At 51.6% G+C, this 18,295-nt stretch overlaps 2 protein-coding genes and 4 non-coding genes across 8 annotated transcripts in view; 2 read left to right on the top strand and 4 right to left on the bottom strand.

The window, feature by feature from the left end:
• ndel1 (nudE neurodevelopment protein 1 like 1) overlaps positions 1–18,295 on the bottom strand; it is a 65,586-nt gene that overhangs the window by 42,344 nt on the left and 4,947 nt on the right. Inside the window, exon 1 of one of the 2 annotated variants that reach the window (XM_031894081.1) lies at positions 9,461–9,553. The exons of the other annotated variant lie outside the window; for it this stretch is intronic. The gene's annotated coding sequence lies outside the window, so the exon portion shown is untranslated. Of the gene's footprint in view, positions 1–9,460; positions 9,554–18,295 lie in introns of those variants that run through there. 2 annotated transcript variants of the gene reach the window in all.
• rnf222 (ring finger protein 222) lies at positions 151–7,640 on the top strand. Of its 2 annotated transcripts, NM_001030464.1 has the most exon segments (4): positions 151–212; positions 5,839–6,783; positions 7,065–7,089; positions 7,261–7,640. In NM_001030464.1, a coding segment is annotated over 1 exon segment (627 nt). In that variant the 5' UTR covers positions 151–212; positions 5,839–5,861; the 3' UTR covers positions 6,489–6,783; positions 7,065–7,089; positions 7,261–7,640.
• LOC116408094 lies at positions 11,698–11,804 on the bottom strand. The gene has a single exon (XR_004220728.1). It is a non-coding gene; the product is annotated as a U6 spliceosomal RNA (small nuclear RNA).
• LOC116408095 lies at positions 14,414–14,520 on the bottom strand. Its single transcript, XR_004220729.1, has one exon. It is a non-coding gene; the product is annotated as a U6 spliceosomal RNA (small nuclear RNA).
• Positions 16,975–17,081, bottom strand: LOC116408097. The gene has a single exon (XR_004220731.1). It is a non-coding gene; the product is annotated as a U6 spliceosomal RNA (small nuclear RNA).
• Positions 18,084–18,155, top strand: trnam-cau. The gene has a single exon. It is a non-coding gene; the product is annotated as a tRNA-Met (tRNA).

Consider the following 18,295-nt stretch of genomic DNA (forward strand, 5'->3'; position numbering starts at 1 on the left):
CGCCCGGGTCTGGGTGGTGGGGGGAAAGCTGAGGCAAGTTCTGGGCTGGCCCGGGAGGCAGGTAGGGTCACACCCAGAATGCATGTGGAGAAGGGGCGGGGCTTTTAGTAAATCCATGAATATCTCAGCACAAGTCGTGGAGCTTTTTGGTTCAGATCCTTCCAGGAACAACTCCACTCATTTGGGCAGAACCAGAACCTGCAGGACTGAAGGTAACTTACTGGGGCAGAATGGGTGCAACTCAGCATTACTGGGTCTGAATGTAAACTTAACAGGTCACTTTGGGTGGGTCGGTCAGTAGAGTGCAAGCTCTGCAACCAAGTGTTTCCTTTAGGGAGGGAGAAGCCCCCGGGAACCCCAAGGTGCTGGGAATCCTCGCAGGGTTCCAATACACAGCTGGGAGTTGTGGGTTCCAGCCCAGCGGCCCTGGGGCCACAATAAGCCCCGCCCCCTCCTCAGAGCTGGGATTGGGGAACAATGGGTTAATTTCAGCTTCATTTTCAGTAATGCAGCAAATTACATTAATATGAGAATAGGGGGGGCACATTATATTCACGGATAGGGGGGTCGGAATGAAAACAGGGATATTATGGGGCGATGGGCGCAAGAGCTGACAATCTAAATTTGAATTCTAAATCTGCAGAAAGGCGTGTAGGCGAATCCGAGGGCTTAAGCTCAGGATACTCAGGGGCCAGTTTTTCAGGATTTTGCCTCTTCAACCAAAGCCATTTAGTAACTGGGATGTTTCCTACAGAGAAACTATTAACTGCCCCATCTGGCCCCTCCCCCACTGCTACTATAGGGCTCCTGTGCTACTATCCCACTGCTACTATAGGGGCCCCTGTGCTACTATCCCACTGCTACTATAGGAGCCCCTGAGCTACTATCCCACTGCTACTATAGGGGCCCCTGTGCTACTATCCCACTGCTACTATAGGGGGCGCTGTGCTACTATCCCACTGCTACTATAGGGGCCCCTGTGCTACTATCCCACTGCTACTATAGGGGCCCCTGTGCTACTATCCCACTGCTACTATAGAGGGCGCTGTGCTACTATCCCACTGCTACTATAGGGGGCGCTGTGCTACTATCCCACTGCTACTATAGGGGCCCCTGTGCTACTATCCCACTGCTACTATAGGGGCCCCTGTGCTACTATCCCACTGCTACTATAGGGGGCGCTGTGCTACTATCCCACTGCTACTATAGGGCTCCTGTGCTACTATCCCACTGCTACTATAGGGGCCCCTGTGCTACTATCCCACTGCTACTATAGGGGGCGCTGTGCTACTATCCCGCTGCTACTATAGGGGCCCCTGTGCTACTATCCCACTGCTACTATAGGGGGCGCTGTGCTACTATCCCACTGCTACTATAGGGGGCGCTGTGCTACTATCCCGCTGCTACTATAGGGGCCCTGTGCTACTATCCCACTGCTACTATAGGGGGCGCTGTGCTACTATCCCACTGCTACTATAGGGGCCCCTGTGCTACTATCCCACTGCTACTATAGGGGCCCCTGTGCTACTATCCCACTGCTACTATAGGGGCCCCTGTGCTACTATCCCACTGCTACTATAGGGGCCCCTGTGCTACTATCCCACTGCTACTATAGGGGCCCCTGTGCTACTATCCCACTGCTACTATATGGGGGGCTGTGCTACTATCACATTGCTACTATAGGGGCCCCTGTGCTACTATCCCACTGCTACTATAGGGGCCCCTGTGCTACTATCCCACTGCTACTATAGGGGGCGCTGTGCTACTATCCCACTGCTACTATAGGGGGCGCTGTGCTACTATCCCGCTGCTACTATAGGGGCCCTGTGCTACTATCCCACTGCTACTATAGGGGGCGCTGTGCTACTATCCCACTGCTACTATAGGGGCCCCTGTGCTACTATCCCACTGCTACTATAGGGGCCCCTGTGCTACTATCCCACTGCTACTATAGGGGCCCCTGTGCTACTATCCCACTGCTACTATAGGGGCCCCTGTGCTACTATCCCACTGCTACTATAGGGGCCCCTGTGCTACTATCCCACTGCTACTATAGGGGGCGCTGTGCTACTATCACATTGCTACTATAGGGGCCCCTGTGCTACTATCCCACTGCTACTATAGGGCGCCTGTGCTACTATCCCACTGCTACTATAGGGGGCGCTGTGCTACTATCCCACTGCTACTATAGGGGCCCCTGTGCTACTATCCCACTGCTACTATAGGGGCCCTGTGCTACTATCCCACTGCTACTATAGGGGGCGCTGTGCTACTATCACATTGCTACTATAGGGGCCCCTGTGCTACTATCCCACTGCTACTATAGGGCGCCTGTGCTACTATCCCACTGCTACTATAGGGGGCGCTGTGCTACTATCCCACTGCTACTATAGGGGCCCCTGTGCTACTATCCCACTGCTACTATAGGGGATCCAACTCCAATTAAAGCAATTGAATTCCCCAATGGGCCAGTAAAAGAGCTGGAAATAACTTGTACATTGGGGCCCTTTCTTATTCGTTGGGCACTAAGCTCCCCCCGGGGGGCTCCGCACCGGCCTGGGAGTATCGGGGGCTCCGCACCGGCCTGGGAGTATCGGGGGCTCCACACCGGCCTGGGAGTATCGGGGGCTCCACACCGGCCTGGGAGTATCGGGGGCTCCGCACCGGCCTGGGAGTATCGGGGGCTCCTTACACACATGGATTTGTACATATAATCAGCACCGGCCATCAGGGGATCATTATCATGTTAAAGGGCAGAAACCTTCCCGCTGGGGGGTCCCATGGAATTGTCAGGGGGGGCGGCTCTATCCTGTAGGTTTAGTGCTGGGGGTGCCCTCCTCATTGTAGTGTCCCTCACTTGTCTGGTCTTGTGGTCTCCTTTTAGGTAAAAGGGGCGGAGCCCAACAGACCCAGAGCGAGTACTTACACCCCCCCCCCCCATTGTAAGCAGCAGTCCTGCCCTGCTTTATGGCTGAGATTCTAGCTATCTGTATAACAGAGCATTCTGTCACAGTGGCACAGATCCTATCTGATCCCCCCCCCATTGTAAGCAGCAGTCCTGCCCTGCTTTATGGCTGAGATTCTAGCTATCTGTATAACAGAGCATTCTGTCACAGTGGCACAGATCCTATCTGATCCCCCCATTGTAAGCAGCAGTCCTGCCCTGCTTTATGGCTGAGATTCTAGCTATCTGTATAACAGAGCATTCTGTCACAGTGGCACAGATCCTATCTGATCCCCCCATTGTAAGCAGCAGTCCTGCCCTGCTTTATGGCTGAGATTCTAGCTATCTGTATAACAGAGCATTCTGTCACAGTGGCACAGATCCTATCTGATCCCCCCATTGTAAGCAGCAGTCCTGCCCTGCTTTATGGCTGAGATTCTAGCTATCTGTATGACAAATCTTTATAAAGGGACCATTTTGAAGTGACTGAATCATACACCAGAGATTTCATTCTCAGCCAATGATGGAATAGAAACCGTAGGGTAACGAGCTGCTGGCGCTATAAATACAGTATATACATAATTATATACACACAGATACACAGTTATATAAATATATTTATATAGAGAGATACATTGTGCTATAAATATATAGAGGGATCCGCCCAGAACCTGCCGGACCAGAATCTCCCTACACATGGAGTGATACCGGGATGAGACATTGGTTCATATTACGGAGTATTTGGGGCAGTTGGGTGTCAGTCGGGGGGGGGGGGGGGGTAATAGTTTCCCTACAGCTTGTAGCCCCCCAGCCTTCAGCCCTTTACTATAAACACCATTAGTAGTGTATGGGGGGCCATTCCATAAATATAATATGTGACGTTATAAAAGCAAGTTTTCAATTGGTCCTTTAGTTTTTTAATTATTTGATTTCCTGTTCTGCTTTCAAATTGGGGGGGGGGGGGGGGGGGGGGTCGCTGACCCCGACAGCCAAAAAACCTTGAGGCTACAATTACATTGTTACTTATCCTTTCTATTTAGGCCCTCCTCTATCCATATTTCTGTCTTGCTTTCAAACCATTGCCTGGTTGCTATGTTAAATTGGACCCTAGCAACCAGATCGCTGCTGAAATTACAAATTGGAGAGCAGCTGAACAGAAAGCGAAATAATCAAAAAATGAAGACCGATTGCAAATTGTCTCGGAATAGCCCTCTCTACATATATATAACTATATATAACTATAATGTGAAGTTCCCCTTTAATGGATCAGTGGTGACTCTGCCTTGCTGAGCTTCCTTATCTCTCCCCCCGTATAGCCAATCATGGGCCGCTCCAGTACATATAAATGGGAATTGGATGAGCCGCCGGGACTTGCCATTTGCCCAAGGCCTTTTTTCCTTCCATTCTCCTAGTTTAATCAGTCATCAGTATGTCCGGGCAGCAGTGCTGTAAATGAGCATTACAGATAGGAGGATGACTGATCCTGCCACAGATACAAGAGTCAGATTCCTCCTGTGTTTTTGCCAAAAACAAAACAGGTCGGGCCACATTCAGAGATTAACTGATTCACCGGGTCCCGTCACGGCAATGTGGGCCGGATCAGGCGAATGCCATTGGTACATTCCAGCCGCGTCCCTCACTATTGCCCGACACCCCGACTGTGGCGCAGCCAGAAAGAACCCCCCCAGGGATCCTGCGAGCAAGTAAGTGAGGCTCATACATTGCTTAAAGGGCAAGTAAGCCCAACGATCATATTGTAGGCTGAACTCATACTGTAGGGTGGAGTTGGAGATTTTGGGGGGCACCCTGATATAATGAGGGGGGGGGGGTACGGTAATTCAGGGGGTTCCCATCCTATTACAGCCCAGTAGGGATCTGAATCTGCAGGAAATCCCTGGTGTGTAAATATATGGGTACCGGCCCTTTAATTTGCTTTCTGCTACATGCTCTCTGGCAGCTTCAAATACCCCTGGGGCAATTGTTACACCAAGGGGTGATTTTACCCCCCCCCCCCCAGTTACGCCTGCAGCAATGGTAAACGAGCCCCAGTATCCCATTGGGTAGCGCATAAGAATAGTAAATGTATCAGTATTGTGCTTCCCTGATGCTGCGACACAGCAAGGCCACGTGATCGGTGCTTATGTGGTACTTTCCACCTGTTTATCGACTGGTAAAGGGTAACTATTCCTCCCAGTCTGTGGCCCATGGGCGATAATCTGTGTATCTGACTCTCACTGTTTATTCAGCATCAAAAATATGTGGCATAAAATGAAGGTTTTCTGCATTCCTCTCATTGATGATGTAGTAGAACTGCAACTTCCCTACTGCTCTGCGCAACTTAATCTACTGTGTGTTCTCCTTCATTCCTTTCCTATCAAGGGAATCATCTGTATTTACTGTACCCCCCCCCCCAGGGAACCCACTGTACCTACTGCACTGGGAGGGACTGACTGTGTAACCCCGCCCCTCTCCCCCCTGCACAGGAAGTACCTCCCCCAGATACCCAGGGAACCCACTGTACCTACTGCCCTGGGAGGGACTGACTGTGTAACCCCGCCCCTCTCCCCCCTGCACAGGAAGTACCTCCCCCAGATACCCAGGGAACCCACTGTACCTACTGCACTGGGAGGGACTGACTGTAACCCCGCCCCCAGAGGAAGTACCTCCCCCAGATACCCAGGGAACCCACTGTACCTACTGCACTGGGAGGGACTGACTGTAACCCCGCCCCCAGAGGAAGTACCTCCCCCAGATACCCAGGGAACCCACTGTACCTACTGCACTGGGAGGGACTGACTGTGTAACCCCGCCCCCAGAGGAAGTAGTACCTCCCCCAGATACCCAGGGAAGCCCCTGTACCTGTTACTAATGTGCCCACTGTTTGTGTGTTTCAGACCCTGGAGGGCAAGTGGGCGCCATGTCTAATGATGAGGGCGGCAAGGAGACCCCCCCGGGTAGCGAGTGCCCCGTATGCTACGAGCAGTTACAGACCCCCAACACGGCAGAGCGGAGGCTGAACTGCGGCCACTCATTCTGCCACGACTGCCTGGTGAAATATCTCCTGTCGGCCAAGCAGGAAGGTTCCGTCAGGAAGAACATTATTTGCCCCCTGTGCCGCTATGTCACCTTCCTTAGTAAGGGGGGGCTCATTTTGCCCCCCAAGTCGGGGGAGCGCCGCCAGACCCTGGAAGTGCCCATCTCCCCCTCGTGCCAGAGACACTGCGAGAGCGCCCGGAGCCCCAACACCGTGGAGATCCCCATCTCCGACACGGAAACGACGGCGGAGGAACTCCCAGCATGCACCTGTCAGGCGGCCATTAGCCCAGAAGGACTCAGCAGCTCCTTTGGGTCTCAGGTTTTTATCATCAGTGACCAAGGGCAGCCCCTGGAGAGCGTGGAGGTGGCCCCCGCCCAGTCGACCGTGTTGAGGCGCAGGGACAATGTCTGCCGCTCTCCGGTGCTCATAGTCATCCTCCTACTCATATTCCTCGTGGCTATATTGGCCGCTGTGTTGCCATGGATCTTGTTGGCCAAAAGGGTTTGATGGACATTTGTGACTCGTCCTCTGTGGAAGCTCCTTGAGATGTTGGTGGCCTCCTTGGCTGTATAAGTGGAGAGGCAGCCATGGGCACACCACCTCTGGATAAACAACCCCCTGCAGTGCTCACAGGGCCTGCAGTGTTATGGGTTAATTTATATGCCAAACTTGAAAGGACTACGTCTCCCATCATGCTCAGCACCTATAGGGTGAGAAGTTTAACTGCGCTCTGCACCTTGTGCCGATAAATGATTGTTTCCGTATCAACCGCCACTTTCCCTGGCAAGGGCTCAGGAGAGACACCCAGCAGTGATCTCATGGCCCAGAAGGATGGGCGCTCTCCTTGTGGGCTAGTTTCCTCAAACTCAACCCTGTGAGCTCGTTTGGGCGGATGCTCCTGGATGACCATGTCGAGGCATGGTGGAGAGGAGCTCTGGCACACACCTGTCTGGATAAACATATTCTTAGGGCCTAGCCCCAATTTATATGCCAAAGTTTTGGTAGTTCCTCCATTCACACGTTTGAGTTGTTGGAAGCCTTGACCAAATGGTCCGTTGGCTCTTATGCAAGATAATGGCATTGTACTATATGCCACCCCCTCAAAGGAGAAATTCTGGCTACTCTCCAACTGGAACCTAGTGAAATAAAAACCCCATAAGTGCGCAACACTGTCCGAGCCCGTACCTCTGATACTGCAACCTGGACTGACTTCTAAGCTTGGTTGTTGACAAACTTGGGGACCGCGGCCCTTACTATAAGCTGGGTCAATTTGCAAAAGGAAATAATCGGGGTGGCCCCACGGGTCTACGCTCCTACACATAACAAAGTGCAAAAGTATGGGCCTCAATCCCCCCTGCAAGGTGGTACAACCTGTGGGCAGGTACCACACCGTTACTGACTCCACCTTGTCTTACTGACTCCACCCCTTCTGCCTATGTAGAAATAATGCAACATGGCGGCTCTACAAACTCAGCTCTGTTTAACTTTTTCCTACCTGTGAGACAGCAGCACCGGATCTTTTAATACTGTGAAATGTAAAGACATTTATTTTAACCATTTATTTTTATATTACGGAGGGAGGGGGGTAATTTACAGGGGGAGGGGCTTCTGTTCTCAAAAAAGTTAAAGTAAAAAAAAAAAAAACAGACTGTGAAAGTTCATTTTCAGTTTCCTGGTTTTACCGGAGTGCATGATGGGAATGGTGAGGGCGACACGAGCACTGGCATTGGGACTATTATTAGATTTCCTACATGGGATGCTCCCCTATCACATGGGTGCTGTGAGGAGAGACAGAAAGAGCCTGGAGGTACCCAGCTGTATTATCTAACCGTTACATAACCCTCCCGGCTTTGCATCAGCAATAGTTAAAAACAGGGAGCTCTACGGCAACAGAGATGGGACATAAATATCAGTACAGGCGTGGCACCCTTTTCTTGAATTCCCCTCCCCAAAACCACATAAAATAAGATTACCCTAGAAACCAACCTATTTTTGCAAAGTGCAGATTCTCCCAAACCGGGTAAAAATGGCTTTGCCCAACAGCAAATTTTGCTAAAAGTACCAGTTCTGAGGAAATTTCTAAAAAATTGGTAAAATCTTGCAATTTATTGTATCTTATCTCCCATGGGTCATTAGGTACCGAGATCAGACATCATGAATATAAACGCCAGGGGTCTTCTGAGCAGTTTGATACCCAACATGCCTAGGATTGCACAATGGTGTGGTGTGTAGAGACCCCAAAATGTAAGCAGTGCACAGAAGTTGTCATGGCAACAACACATGGGGCATTTCAATGACAAACGTACCAACAAGTAGGGAAGTCTGATTATTCTAACCACCATTGTACCAAAAACACTTGCTCCCTCTCAGCTGACACTCATGCTCCCTCAGGCTGACACTTGTACTAAAAGACAACAAACTGCAGTGCAGACTGTCTCTATGGGAACCAGTGAAACCCAGTTTTTGTGTACCACGAGTGGGTGCATAGGTAGAAATCACCCCATGCAAACTGGGAAATGTGATGGTGACTTCTAATGTTCTGTCTAATGTGACAGCAATACTCTGGCTGTTGTCAAACTACACCTCCCAGCTCAGGACTGGCCAGAGAAGTCAGAGAGCTCTAAGGCAGTTCTGCTCCACTAGGGGAAGCACTGGAAAAAAAATCTTTTTGGGGAATTCTTTAGGTTTTTCATAGAATAATGGGGTACAGTGCTGTAACCCTTTCCTGTATTGGTGGGAGTAACTGGAAACCATGGGGTTTAATTGATTGCACAGTGGCGCCACCTAATGGCTGCCCAGGGAAACACCCCAAGGACAAAAATACTAATATTCAGCAATAATGGGGCATTTACTGAGACTCCAGATGGAAGTACAAGAGCATCATGGGGTAAAAGTTTGCCGCTTACTGCCCATTGGCTGCCCTCTACCCTGGATAGAAATCAGGCACAAGGTGCCACCGCAGCACCCATAGGCACAAAGCAGCCCTGTACTCTCCTGCCATAGGCCAGGGGCCTCCTTGCTGAATGATGTGCACGTTTGGGGCCCCCGTTCCCTTCTGGGCCCCCCCGGAGCAACTCATCGACATACAGAGAAGGGAGCAAAGTGCAAAGAACATAGTGGATTCTGCCCCATATGTATTAAATGGCTCCCATAGTCTCACAGGCACCTGATACAACAGGGGGTACAGGGGCTCCATCTGGCCGGCCAACTGGTACCAGCAGACTGACCAATGTCTGGGCGAGGGGGGGCCGCACACCTGTTGGGCAAAATAAGCAACACGTCGGGGCAAGTAAGCCTGCTAATACCCTCCCAGCTAGTCCTCCTGGGCCCAAGTTATATCCCAGTTAGTGGCCCATGGGGCAAATGGTCACAGGAGCCCAGTTTGCCCATATTTACCCTTTATACAGTTTCTTAAAGCAACAGTCACGGGAAATATAAAGGCGACATTCAATTCATTCAATTCAAGGCCTACAAAGTACCTGTCCTGCTTCTCAGTGCCAAATCCAGGAACCTTCCATGTCCTGCCTGACTCCCAGCATCCTCCAGTCTGCTGCCCCGCCCCCTGGCCAATCATTTTGCTCCCCTGATGCTGCCCTGTCATGATGACATCACTAATGGAACTCACAGGTTTAAAGGGTAACTAATATCCCTACAATTATTAATATTTTTTTTTGGAAACATTTGTTCCACTGCACAGAGCTGCTGTATGATTCCCCATGTACAGCAGCCTTATGCATTTCAGCAGAAACCTTATCCGGTTTTCATTGGGCAATAAAGTGCCCAATCCGGCCCTAGAGCATGTTATTGGGGTTGTTGCCCTTTGAGTTAACTTTTAGGAAAATATAGAGAATAATATTCTGAGACAATTTGCAATTGGTCTTAATTTTTTATTATTTTTAGTTTTTTAATTATTTCACTTTTTGTTCAGCAGCTATCTGGTTGCTAGGGTCCAAATTACCTTAGTAACCAGGGTTTGGTTTGAATGAGAGGCTGGTATAGGAATAGGGGAGGGGCTGAATAGAAAGATAAGGAATAAAAAGTAACAATAACAATAAAACTGGAGCCTCACAGAGCAATAGGGTTTGGCTGCCGGGGTCAGTGACCCCCATTTGAAAGCTGGGAAAAGTCATCTTCTGGTAATGAGGACCAATTAAAAAGATGGGAATAGGCCTACATTTACCCCCGGGGGCAAATAAAGAGGTTCTGAGTCCCCGGCCCAGATACAGGGCAAAGCCTCGTGGCCAAACCTGATTGTCACAAGCCATTTAGTCACTTGGCCGCTTTGGTTTGGCCGGAGCCTGGTATCACCGGCCTGGGAGTTGCAGTTGCACAAGAGCCGGGGGCAGATCAACACTAAGGAGAGAATAATGACTCAGCGAGAGGCGCGAGGGACTGTGTTTCATGTGCTCAGAATTCCCAGGCGTGAACTCCGCCCCCTGTGCTGACTCAGGGGCTGCTGGGAGTTGTAGTACGATAACAGCTAGAGGGCCACCGGACTACAGTTCTTTCCTGCACTGTCCATTGTTTGGCTTTCAAAGGATTCTGGGAGTTGAAGTCTTGATTTAAAATCTTTTCCGTAAAATCATTGCAGGCCCCACACTTACCTGTACTGACCACTCTGGCTATCAGGGGCTGCTGGGAGTTGTAGTACGATAACAGCTAGACGGCCACCGGGCTACAGTTCTTTCCTGCACTGTCCGTTCTTTGGCTTTCAAAGGATTCTGGGAGTTGTAGTCTTGATTTAAAATCTTTTCCGTAAATACAAATCATTGCAGGCCCCACACTTTCCTGTATTGAGCACTCTGGCTCTCAGGGGCTGCTGGGAGTTGTAGTACTATAACAGCTAGACGGCCACAGGCCTACAGTTCTTTCCTGCACTTTGTTCTTTGGCTTCCAAGGGATTCTGGGAGTTGTAGTCTCGATATAAAATCTTTTCTGTAAATACAAATCGTTGCAGGCCCCACACTTTCCTGTATTGGCCACTCTGGCTCTCAGGGGCTGCTGGGAGTTGTAGTACGATAACAGCTAGATGGCCACAGGGCTACAGTTCTTTTCTGCGCTTTGTTCTTTGGCTTCCAAGGCATTCTGGGAGTTGTAGTCTCAATATTAAATCTTTTCCATAAAAAAAAATCATTGCAGGCCCCACACTTTCCTGTATTGGCCCCTCTGACTATCAGGGGCTGCTGGGAGTTGTAGTCTCAATATTAAATCTTTTCCATAAAAAGAAATCATTGCAGGCCCCACATTTTCCTGTATTGGCCACTCTGGCTCTCAGGGGCTGCTGGGAGTTGTAGTACGATAACAGCTAGGGGGCCACAGGGCTACAGTTCTTTCCTGCACTTTGTTCTTTGGCTTCCAAGGGATTCTGGGAGTTGTAGTCTCGATATAAAACCTTTTCCATTAAAAGAAATCATTGCAGGCCCCACACTTTCCTGTATTGGCCCCTCTGGCTCTCAGGGGCTGCTGGGAGTTGTAGTTCTTTTTTCCTAAGGAGATCAGAAGATCCCAAATAACATTCCTACCCCTACGGGGGCAACGGTTCACCTTTAGGATAGCGTTAGTAACAGCATGGCCCATTCCCTAGCAACTGTGCAATTGGTCTTCATTATTTATTTCTTATAGTTTTTGAATTATTTGACTTCATCTTTGCAGCTTTCAAATGGGGGTCGCTGACCCCGGCAGCCGGAGACTGTTGCTATGTGAGGGAATAGAGAAATAAAATATGGAACGCTTCACGAATTTGCGTGTCATCCTTGCGCAGGGGCCATGCTAATCTTCTCTGTATCGTTCCAATTTTAGTATATGTGCTGCCGAAGCGAGCACACACTCACCCTGAGCGGCAGCGGTATATATGGCCCCACTGAGCTGCCACTTTAACCTTAGGGAGACGGAATCTGCCATTGGCCACTGGTTCCTGTGATTCCCCCGTGTATACAACTCCGCTCTGGGCGCTTTTGCCTTTATACCGCGGGGCGGGAAGGATTTCTAAGGGCAAAATCGCACCAAACCGTTACACTACTCGTGCAAATCAGATTCCCCAGCGCAAAGCATGCCGGGAAGCCTCTAGTAACGCGCCCAGCGGGAGTCTCTGTAACAGCGGCCGCTCAGCGCGCAAAGGGTTCTGGGGATTCTCCCGTCTGTGCGGCGGCCTCAGTGCGCAGGGCACGCCGTTTTTGACGCATTCAACTGGTATGGGCGTCGCTGGGGATTATGGGACAGAATTTAGGCTCCGCCATATTAGTTACTGGCAATGAGATTTCCACAAAGAACTGTATTTAGTGCAATAAAACCCGCACTGACTCTCTGTACTGGGAGATGGGCCCCCCCCCCGGCTCTGGGAGATATGCCCCCCCCCCCCCCCCGGCTCTGTACTGGGAGATATGCCCCCCCCCCGGCTCTGTACTGGGAGATATGCCCCCCCCCGGCTCTGTACTGGGAGATATGCCCCCCCCCCGGCTCTGTACTGGGAGATATGCCCCCCCCCCGGCTCTGTACTGGGAGATATGCCCCCCCCCGGCTCTGTACTGGGAGATGGGCCCCCCCCCCCCGCTGTACTGGGAGATGTGCCCCCCCCCCGGCTCTGTACTGGGAGATGGGCCCCCCCCCCGGCTCTGTACTGGGAGATGGGCCCCCCCCCCGGCTCTGTACTGGGAGATGGGCCCCCCCCCGGCTCTGTACTGGGAGATGGGCCCCCCCCCCCGGCTCTGTACTGGGAGATGGGCCCCCCCCCCCGGCTCTGTACTGGGAGATGGGCCCCCCCCCCGGCTCTGTACTGGGAGATGGGCCCCCCCCCCGGCTCTGTACTGGAGATGGGCCCCCCCCCCGGCTCTGTACTGGGAGATATGCCCCCCCCCCGGCTCTGTACTGGGAGATGGGCCCCCCCCCCGGCTCTGTACTGGGAGATGGGCCCCCCCCCCCCGGCTGTACTGGGAGATGTGCCCCCCCGGCTCTGCACTGGGAGATGGGCCCCCCCCCGGCTCTGTACTGGGAGATGTGCCCCCCAGGCTCTGTACTGGGAGATATGCCCCCCCCCCGGCTCTGTACTGGGAGATGTGCCCCCCCGGCTCTGTACTGGGAGATATGCCCCCCCCCGGCTCTGTACTGGGAGATATGCCCCCCCCCGGCTCTGTACTGGGAGATATGCCCCCCCCCCCCCCCGGCTCTGTACTGGGAGATATGCCCCCCCCCCCCGGCTCTGTACTGGGAGATATGCCCCCCCCCCCGGCTCTGTACTGGGAGATATGCCCCCCCCCCGGCTCTGTACTGGGAGATATGCCCCCCCCCCGGCTCTGTACTGGGAGATATGCCCCCCCCCCCGGCTCTGTACTGGGGAGATATGCCCCCCCCGGCTCTGTACTGGGAGATGGGCCCCCCCCCCCGGCCTCTGTACTGGGAGATGGGCCCCCCCCGGCTCTGTACTGGGAGATATGCCCCCCCCCGGCTCTGTACTGGGAGATATGCCCCCCCCCGGCTCTGTACTGGGAGATATGCCCCCCCCCGGCTCTGTACTGGGAGATATGCCCCCCCCCCGGCTCTGTACTGGGAGATGGGCCCCCCCCCCCCGGCTCTGTACTGGGAGATATGCCCCCCCCCCCGGCTCTGTACTGGGAGATATGCCCCCCCCGGCTCTGGTACTGGGAAGATATGCCCTTCCCGGCTCTGTACTGGGAGATATGCCCCCCCCCGGCTCTGTACTGGGAGATGGGCCCCCCCCCCCGGCTCTGTACTGGGAGATGCGGCCCCCCCCCCGGCTCTGTACTGGGAGATGGCCCCCCCCCCCCCGGCTCTGTACTGGAGATGGGCCCCCCCCCCCCCCCCGGCTCTGTACTGGGAGATATGCCCTTCCCGGCTCTGTACTGGGAGAATGGGCCCCCCCCCCCGGCTCTGTACTGGGAGATATGCCCCCCCGGCTCTGTACTGGGAGATGGGCCCCCCCCCCGGCTCTGTACTGGGAGATATGCCCCCCCCGGCTCTGTACTGGGAGATATGCCCCCCCCGGCTCTGTACTGGGAGATGGTTCCTTGGGGCTTTACTTCAGACAGAATTACAAGATAGAGAAAGAGACTGTGTAGCCTTTTAAAGGACAAGTAAAGCCATAATTCATGTTTAATTAAAGTCTGGTAAATATTGTTTGGAAGAGGGGCCCCGGGGCCGGGGGGGTAGAACGGATTAATAAGGGGGGGCCCAGTGAATTAACTAGGGATGCACTGAACCTACTTTATTGGGCCGAACCCCTGAACCCACCGACAGATTCTGCCGAACCCCGAACAACCGAATTTGCCCGATATTACCCGCCTGTAGGTGGCGATATCGGGAGAAGATCCACTTGCTTGGCGACTTTGCCAATGTGTATGGGCCCCTTAACTGCTGGTTGTGCAAAAGCTATTGGCTGATTGGCTGAGTGGGAGTGGCCCAGTGGGAGGGGCAAGAAGCAAAATATGGAACGCTTCACGAATTTGCGTGTCATCCTTGCGCAGGGGCCATGCTAATCTTCTCTGTATCGTTCCAATTTTAGTATATGTGCTGCCGAAGCGAGCACACACTCACACTCATACTCACAGCCATATAAAGCCTCCAGGTCTCAATACTTTCATATTAGGGCGACGAAAACCTATTGCCCCATCCCTGCCCTATTATCACTCTCTGTGTATCACCCCCCCCCATACATCCCCGTTACCCCCACTTTACCCACAGATGAATTTTGCACATTATTTACTAAGAATAACGCCCCTATGCAAATCTGTGTCTGAGACGCAAAGCATCATGGTAGCGCCGGGGCTTTCCAACCTTCAACCAACAGAGGGCGCACACTCCTCCGGAATAACCACTGGGCGCTCGGGAGAGACGGTGCAATTCAAGTCATGACCACAAGGTGGGGGTGTAAGTGCCCGGTGGGACAGTCAGGGGCCCACATTAGGGCTACAATAGTGTAAGTACAAACCTCCCAACTGGGGGGGCGGCCCCTCTATAGACAGCGCAGCCCCCAGTCCCGGATTCTTACTGAGAAGCCCCTCGTTTCCCTTTGATCCCTGCACCGAAGCCGAGTGTAAGGGGCACAACCAGCGACTCACAGGGCCCAACGGATCTGCTGAACTAACCGGCAGGTACAGGCCCCCCCCCCCGGGGGCAGCAATGGATGGGGAATCCCTTTATACAAATGTTCCACATACAAGAGATCCCCCCCCCCGTGCAGTTCCACAACCGACTGACACACAGCCACTTCCTATTGGGCCAATAAATACCTACAGAAGGTGGGACCCAGTGTGGGTACAAGCGTTGCCCCCCAATATCTGTTCATGGCTAAACTACAAGAGGACTTTCTCTCCCCCTGTAACACAAGCCTCCCACCTACCTGCGCTACATATTCATAACTGGGCCGGTACCGAACCAGAACTTGTTTCACAAACAATGACTTTCCCCCAACTATCAATGTAAAACTGAACTACTCCCCGACTCACAAACATTCACATCAGGGGAATAGCTTACAAACCCCCATATACACATATATATATATACAAGTTGCCCCAGGGACTGGTCCGATTGCCATCTTGGGGTACATTGGAGAAGCCTCAGAAGGGTTTTTTTTCCCTCTTCCTTGGGATCAGCTGGCAGTTAGGCAGGTTATATATAGGCATTATGGTTGAACCTGATGGACGTGTGTCTTTTTTCAACCCAACTTACTATGTTACTATGTTACTATATCATGGGAAACACTATACAAACCGCCATATATCAAAAGCCAACGGATAAACCATTGTATCTAATATACAACAGCTCTCACCCCGACCCCCCCAAACACTCACCTACAGCCGGGCCCCCCCATATAACCGATATGTTCTGACCCTACTGAAAGGGACCGGCACCCACAAACCCCCAAAGCCGACGTCACTAACAGGGGTACAGCCCAAGGATTGGGGGTCAGTACAGCCCTACAGACACCGGGGTCCCCACAAGTCGACTTCTACACTACAAACAATAAACAGAAATAAATCGAGTTTCTCTAGGGGGTCACATACACCCCCAACTAACGGCCCTCAGACTAATAGCCCAGGATCTACAGTGCACACTCCATAAGGGTGAGGGGCCCCAAAGCCTATTCCCAGACCCCCCACTTCTGCCATTCCGGCAGCCCCCAAACCCAAAGACTAATAACAAGAAGGGCCTTAATACAACCCAACAGAAATGGAACTTACCCCTGGGGCAAAAACCAAAGTAAAACCTGCCCCCACATCTGTAATTCAGCCAAATACAGATCCCAGGCCCATTAGAGGATACAGCACCCATGGGCAGTACGACTGTTCCTCCCAACGTGGGGTTAATACAGGGCACTGGGTGCCCAACAGGGGGACTGTATATAGGGGACACCGGCCAAAGCCTGACAAACATTGTTTCTCACATTTATTTACAAGTAGCTTTTGGCAAAGCCCAGAAATCTTAACGAGTGTCACCTGCACTTAGATACAGTGTTTCTCACATTTAATTAAATAAGGAGGTTTTTGGCAGAGAGCCCAGAAAGGTAAAAAAAGCCCCCCTGCACTTAGATACATTGTTTCTCGCTTTTAATTAAATAAGTAGCTTTTGGCAGAGCCCAGAAATCTTAACGAGCATCACCTGCACTTAGATACAGTGTTTCTTACATTTAATTAAATAAGGGGGCTTTAGTCAGAGAGCCCAGAAAGGTAAACCTTCCCCTACAAGTGTAACTAATAAGCTCAACAGGTCTCTTGGGGGAACTGAGACTCGCAGCCTAAAGGGCAACTTTACCTTTTTCAGCAAAACTGTAATAACACATAAAACAGGACCCCAAAACCCCCAAAAATGTGGTCAGACTTTAAATAACCTGCCAAATGGGAGGGGTATTTAGGGGGTGTGGTCACAAAAATAGGTGTGCAACATTTATTTTTGTCCCTCTTTTTGTTTTCAAAATGTTGGGAGGTATGCTAAAGCAAAGCCATTGGCTGAGTGGGACCGGCCCAGCGGGAGGGGCAAGAAGCAAAATATGGAACGCTTCACGAATTTGCGTGTCATCCTTGCGCAGGGGCCATGCTAATCTTCTCTGTATCGTTCCAATTTTAGTATATGTGCTGCCGAAGCGAGCACACTCTCACACTCATACTCACAGCCATATAAAGCCTTTACATCGAAATACTTTCATATTAGGGTGACTAAATCCTTCTGCCCCCCATCCCTGTCCAATTATCGCTTTCTGTTTATTACCCCCCCCATACGTCCCTGTTACCCCCACTTTACCCACAGATGAATTTTGCACATTATTTACTAAGAATAACGCCCCCTATGCAAATCTGTGTCTGAGACGCAAAGCATCATGGTAGCGCCGGGGCTTTCCAACCTTCAACCAACAGAGGGCGCACACTCCTCCGGAATAACCACTGGGCACTCGGGAGAGACGGTGCAATTCAAGTCATGACCACAAGGTGGGGGTGTAAGTGCCCGGTGGGACAGTCAGGTCAGTGTAAGAAGGAAAGGATTCCCGTCTGGGCGCTGCTGGTTCTAATGCGCTTTCCCTCCTATATAGTAACATAGTAATGTAGTAAGTTGGGTTGAAAAAAGACACACGTCCATCAAGTTCAACCATAATGCCTATATATAACCTGCCTAACTGCCAGCTGATCCAGAGGAAGGCAAAAACCCCATCTGAAGCCTCTCTAATTTGCCCCAGAGGGGGGGGGACAATCGGACCAGTGATAGTAACACAGTAAGTTAGGTTGAAAAAAGACACACGTCCATCACGTTCAACCATAATGCCTATATATAACCTGCCTAACTGCCAGCTGATCCAGAGGAAGGCAAAAACCCCATCTGAAGCCTCTCTAATTTGCCCCAGAGGGGGGGGACAATCGGACCAGTGATAGTAACACAGTAAGTTAGGTTGAAAAAAGACACACGTCCATCACGTTCAACCATAATGCCTATATATAACCTGCCTAACTGCCAGCTGATCCTGAGGAAAGCAAAAATCCCATCTCCTGATGCATGTCAGCGCTTGTAGCTCCGCCTAAGGGATCCGTCAATCAACCACTGGTCACATGATCCCCTACTGTGATGTACAAGTAACGGCTGCCCTACACCTACATTCCATGAAGCAGAGTGGCGCAGCGGAAGCGTGCTGGGCCCATAACCCAGAGGTCGATGGATCGAAACCATCCTCTGCTAGTTTTCTTTTTTGTTTTTTAATAATTGAAATATAAATGTTTAAACTTAACTGTAACAGTTATATGTAATGTTTTTAAATAATATACTAGTGTTGTTTTGCTAAATATAGTTATATAGTGAATAAAGTACCCCCTATTGTA

This window comes from Xenopus tropicalis, chromosome 10 (genome assembly GCF_000004195.4).
Source record: "Xenopus tropicalis strain Nigerian chromosome 10, UCB_Xtro_10.0, whole genome shotgun sequence".
In the NCBI taxonomy this organism is placed as follows: Eukaryota; Metazoa; Chordata; class Amphibia; order Anura; family Pipidae; genus Xenopus; species Xenopus tropicalis.

What these genes read in the sequence shown, in the direction of transcription:
- rnf222 (XM_031894132.1), top strand. Translation starts at nt 5,862, where the DNA reads ATGTCTAATGATGAGGGCGGCAAGGAGACCCCCCCGGGTAGCGAGTGC.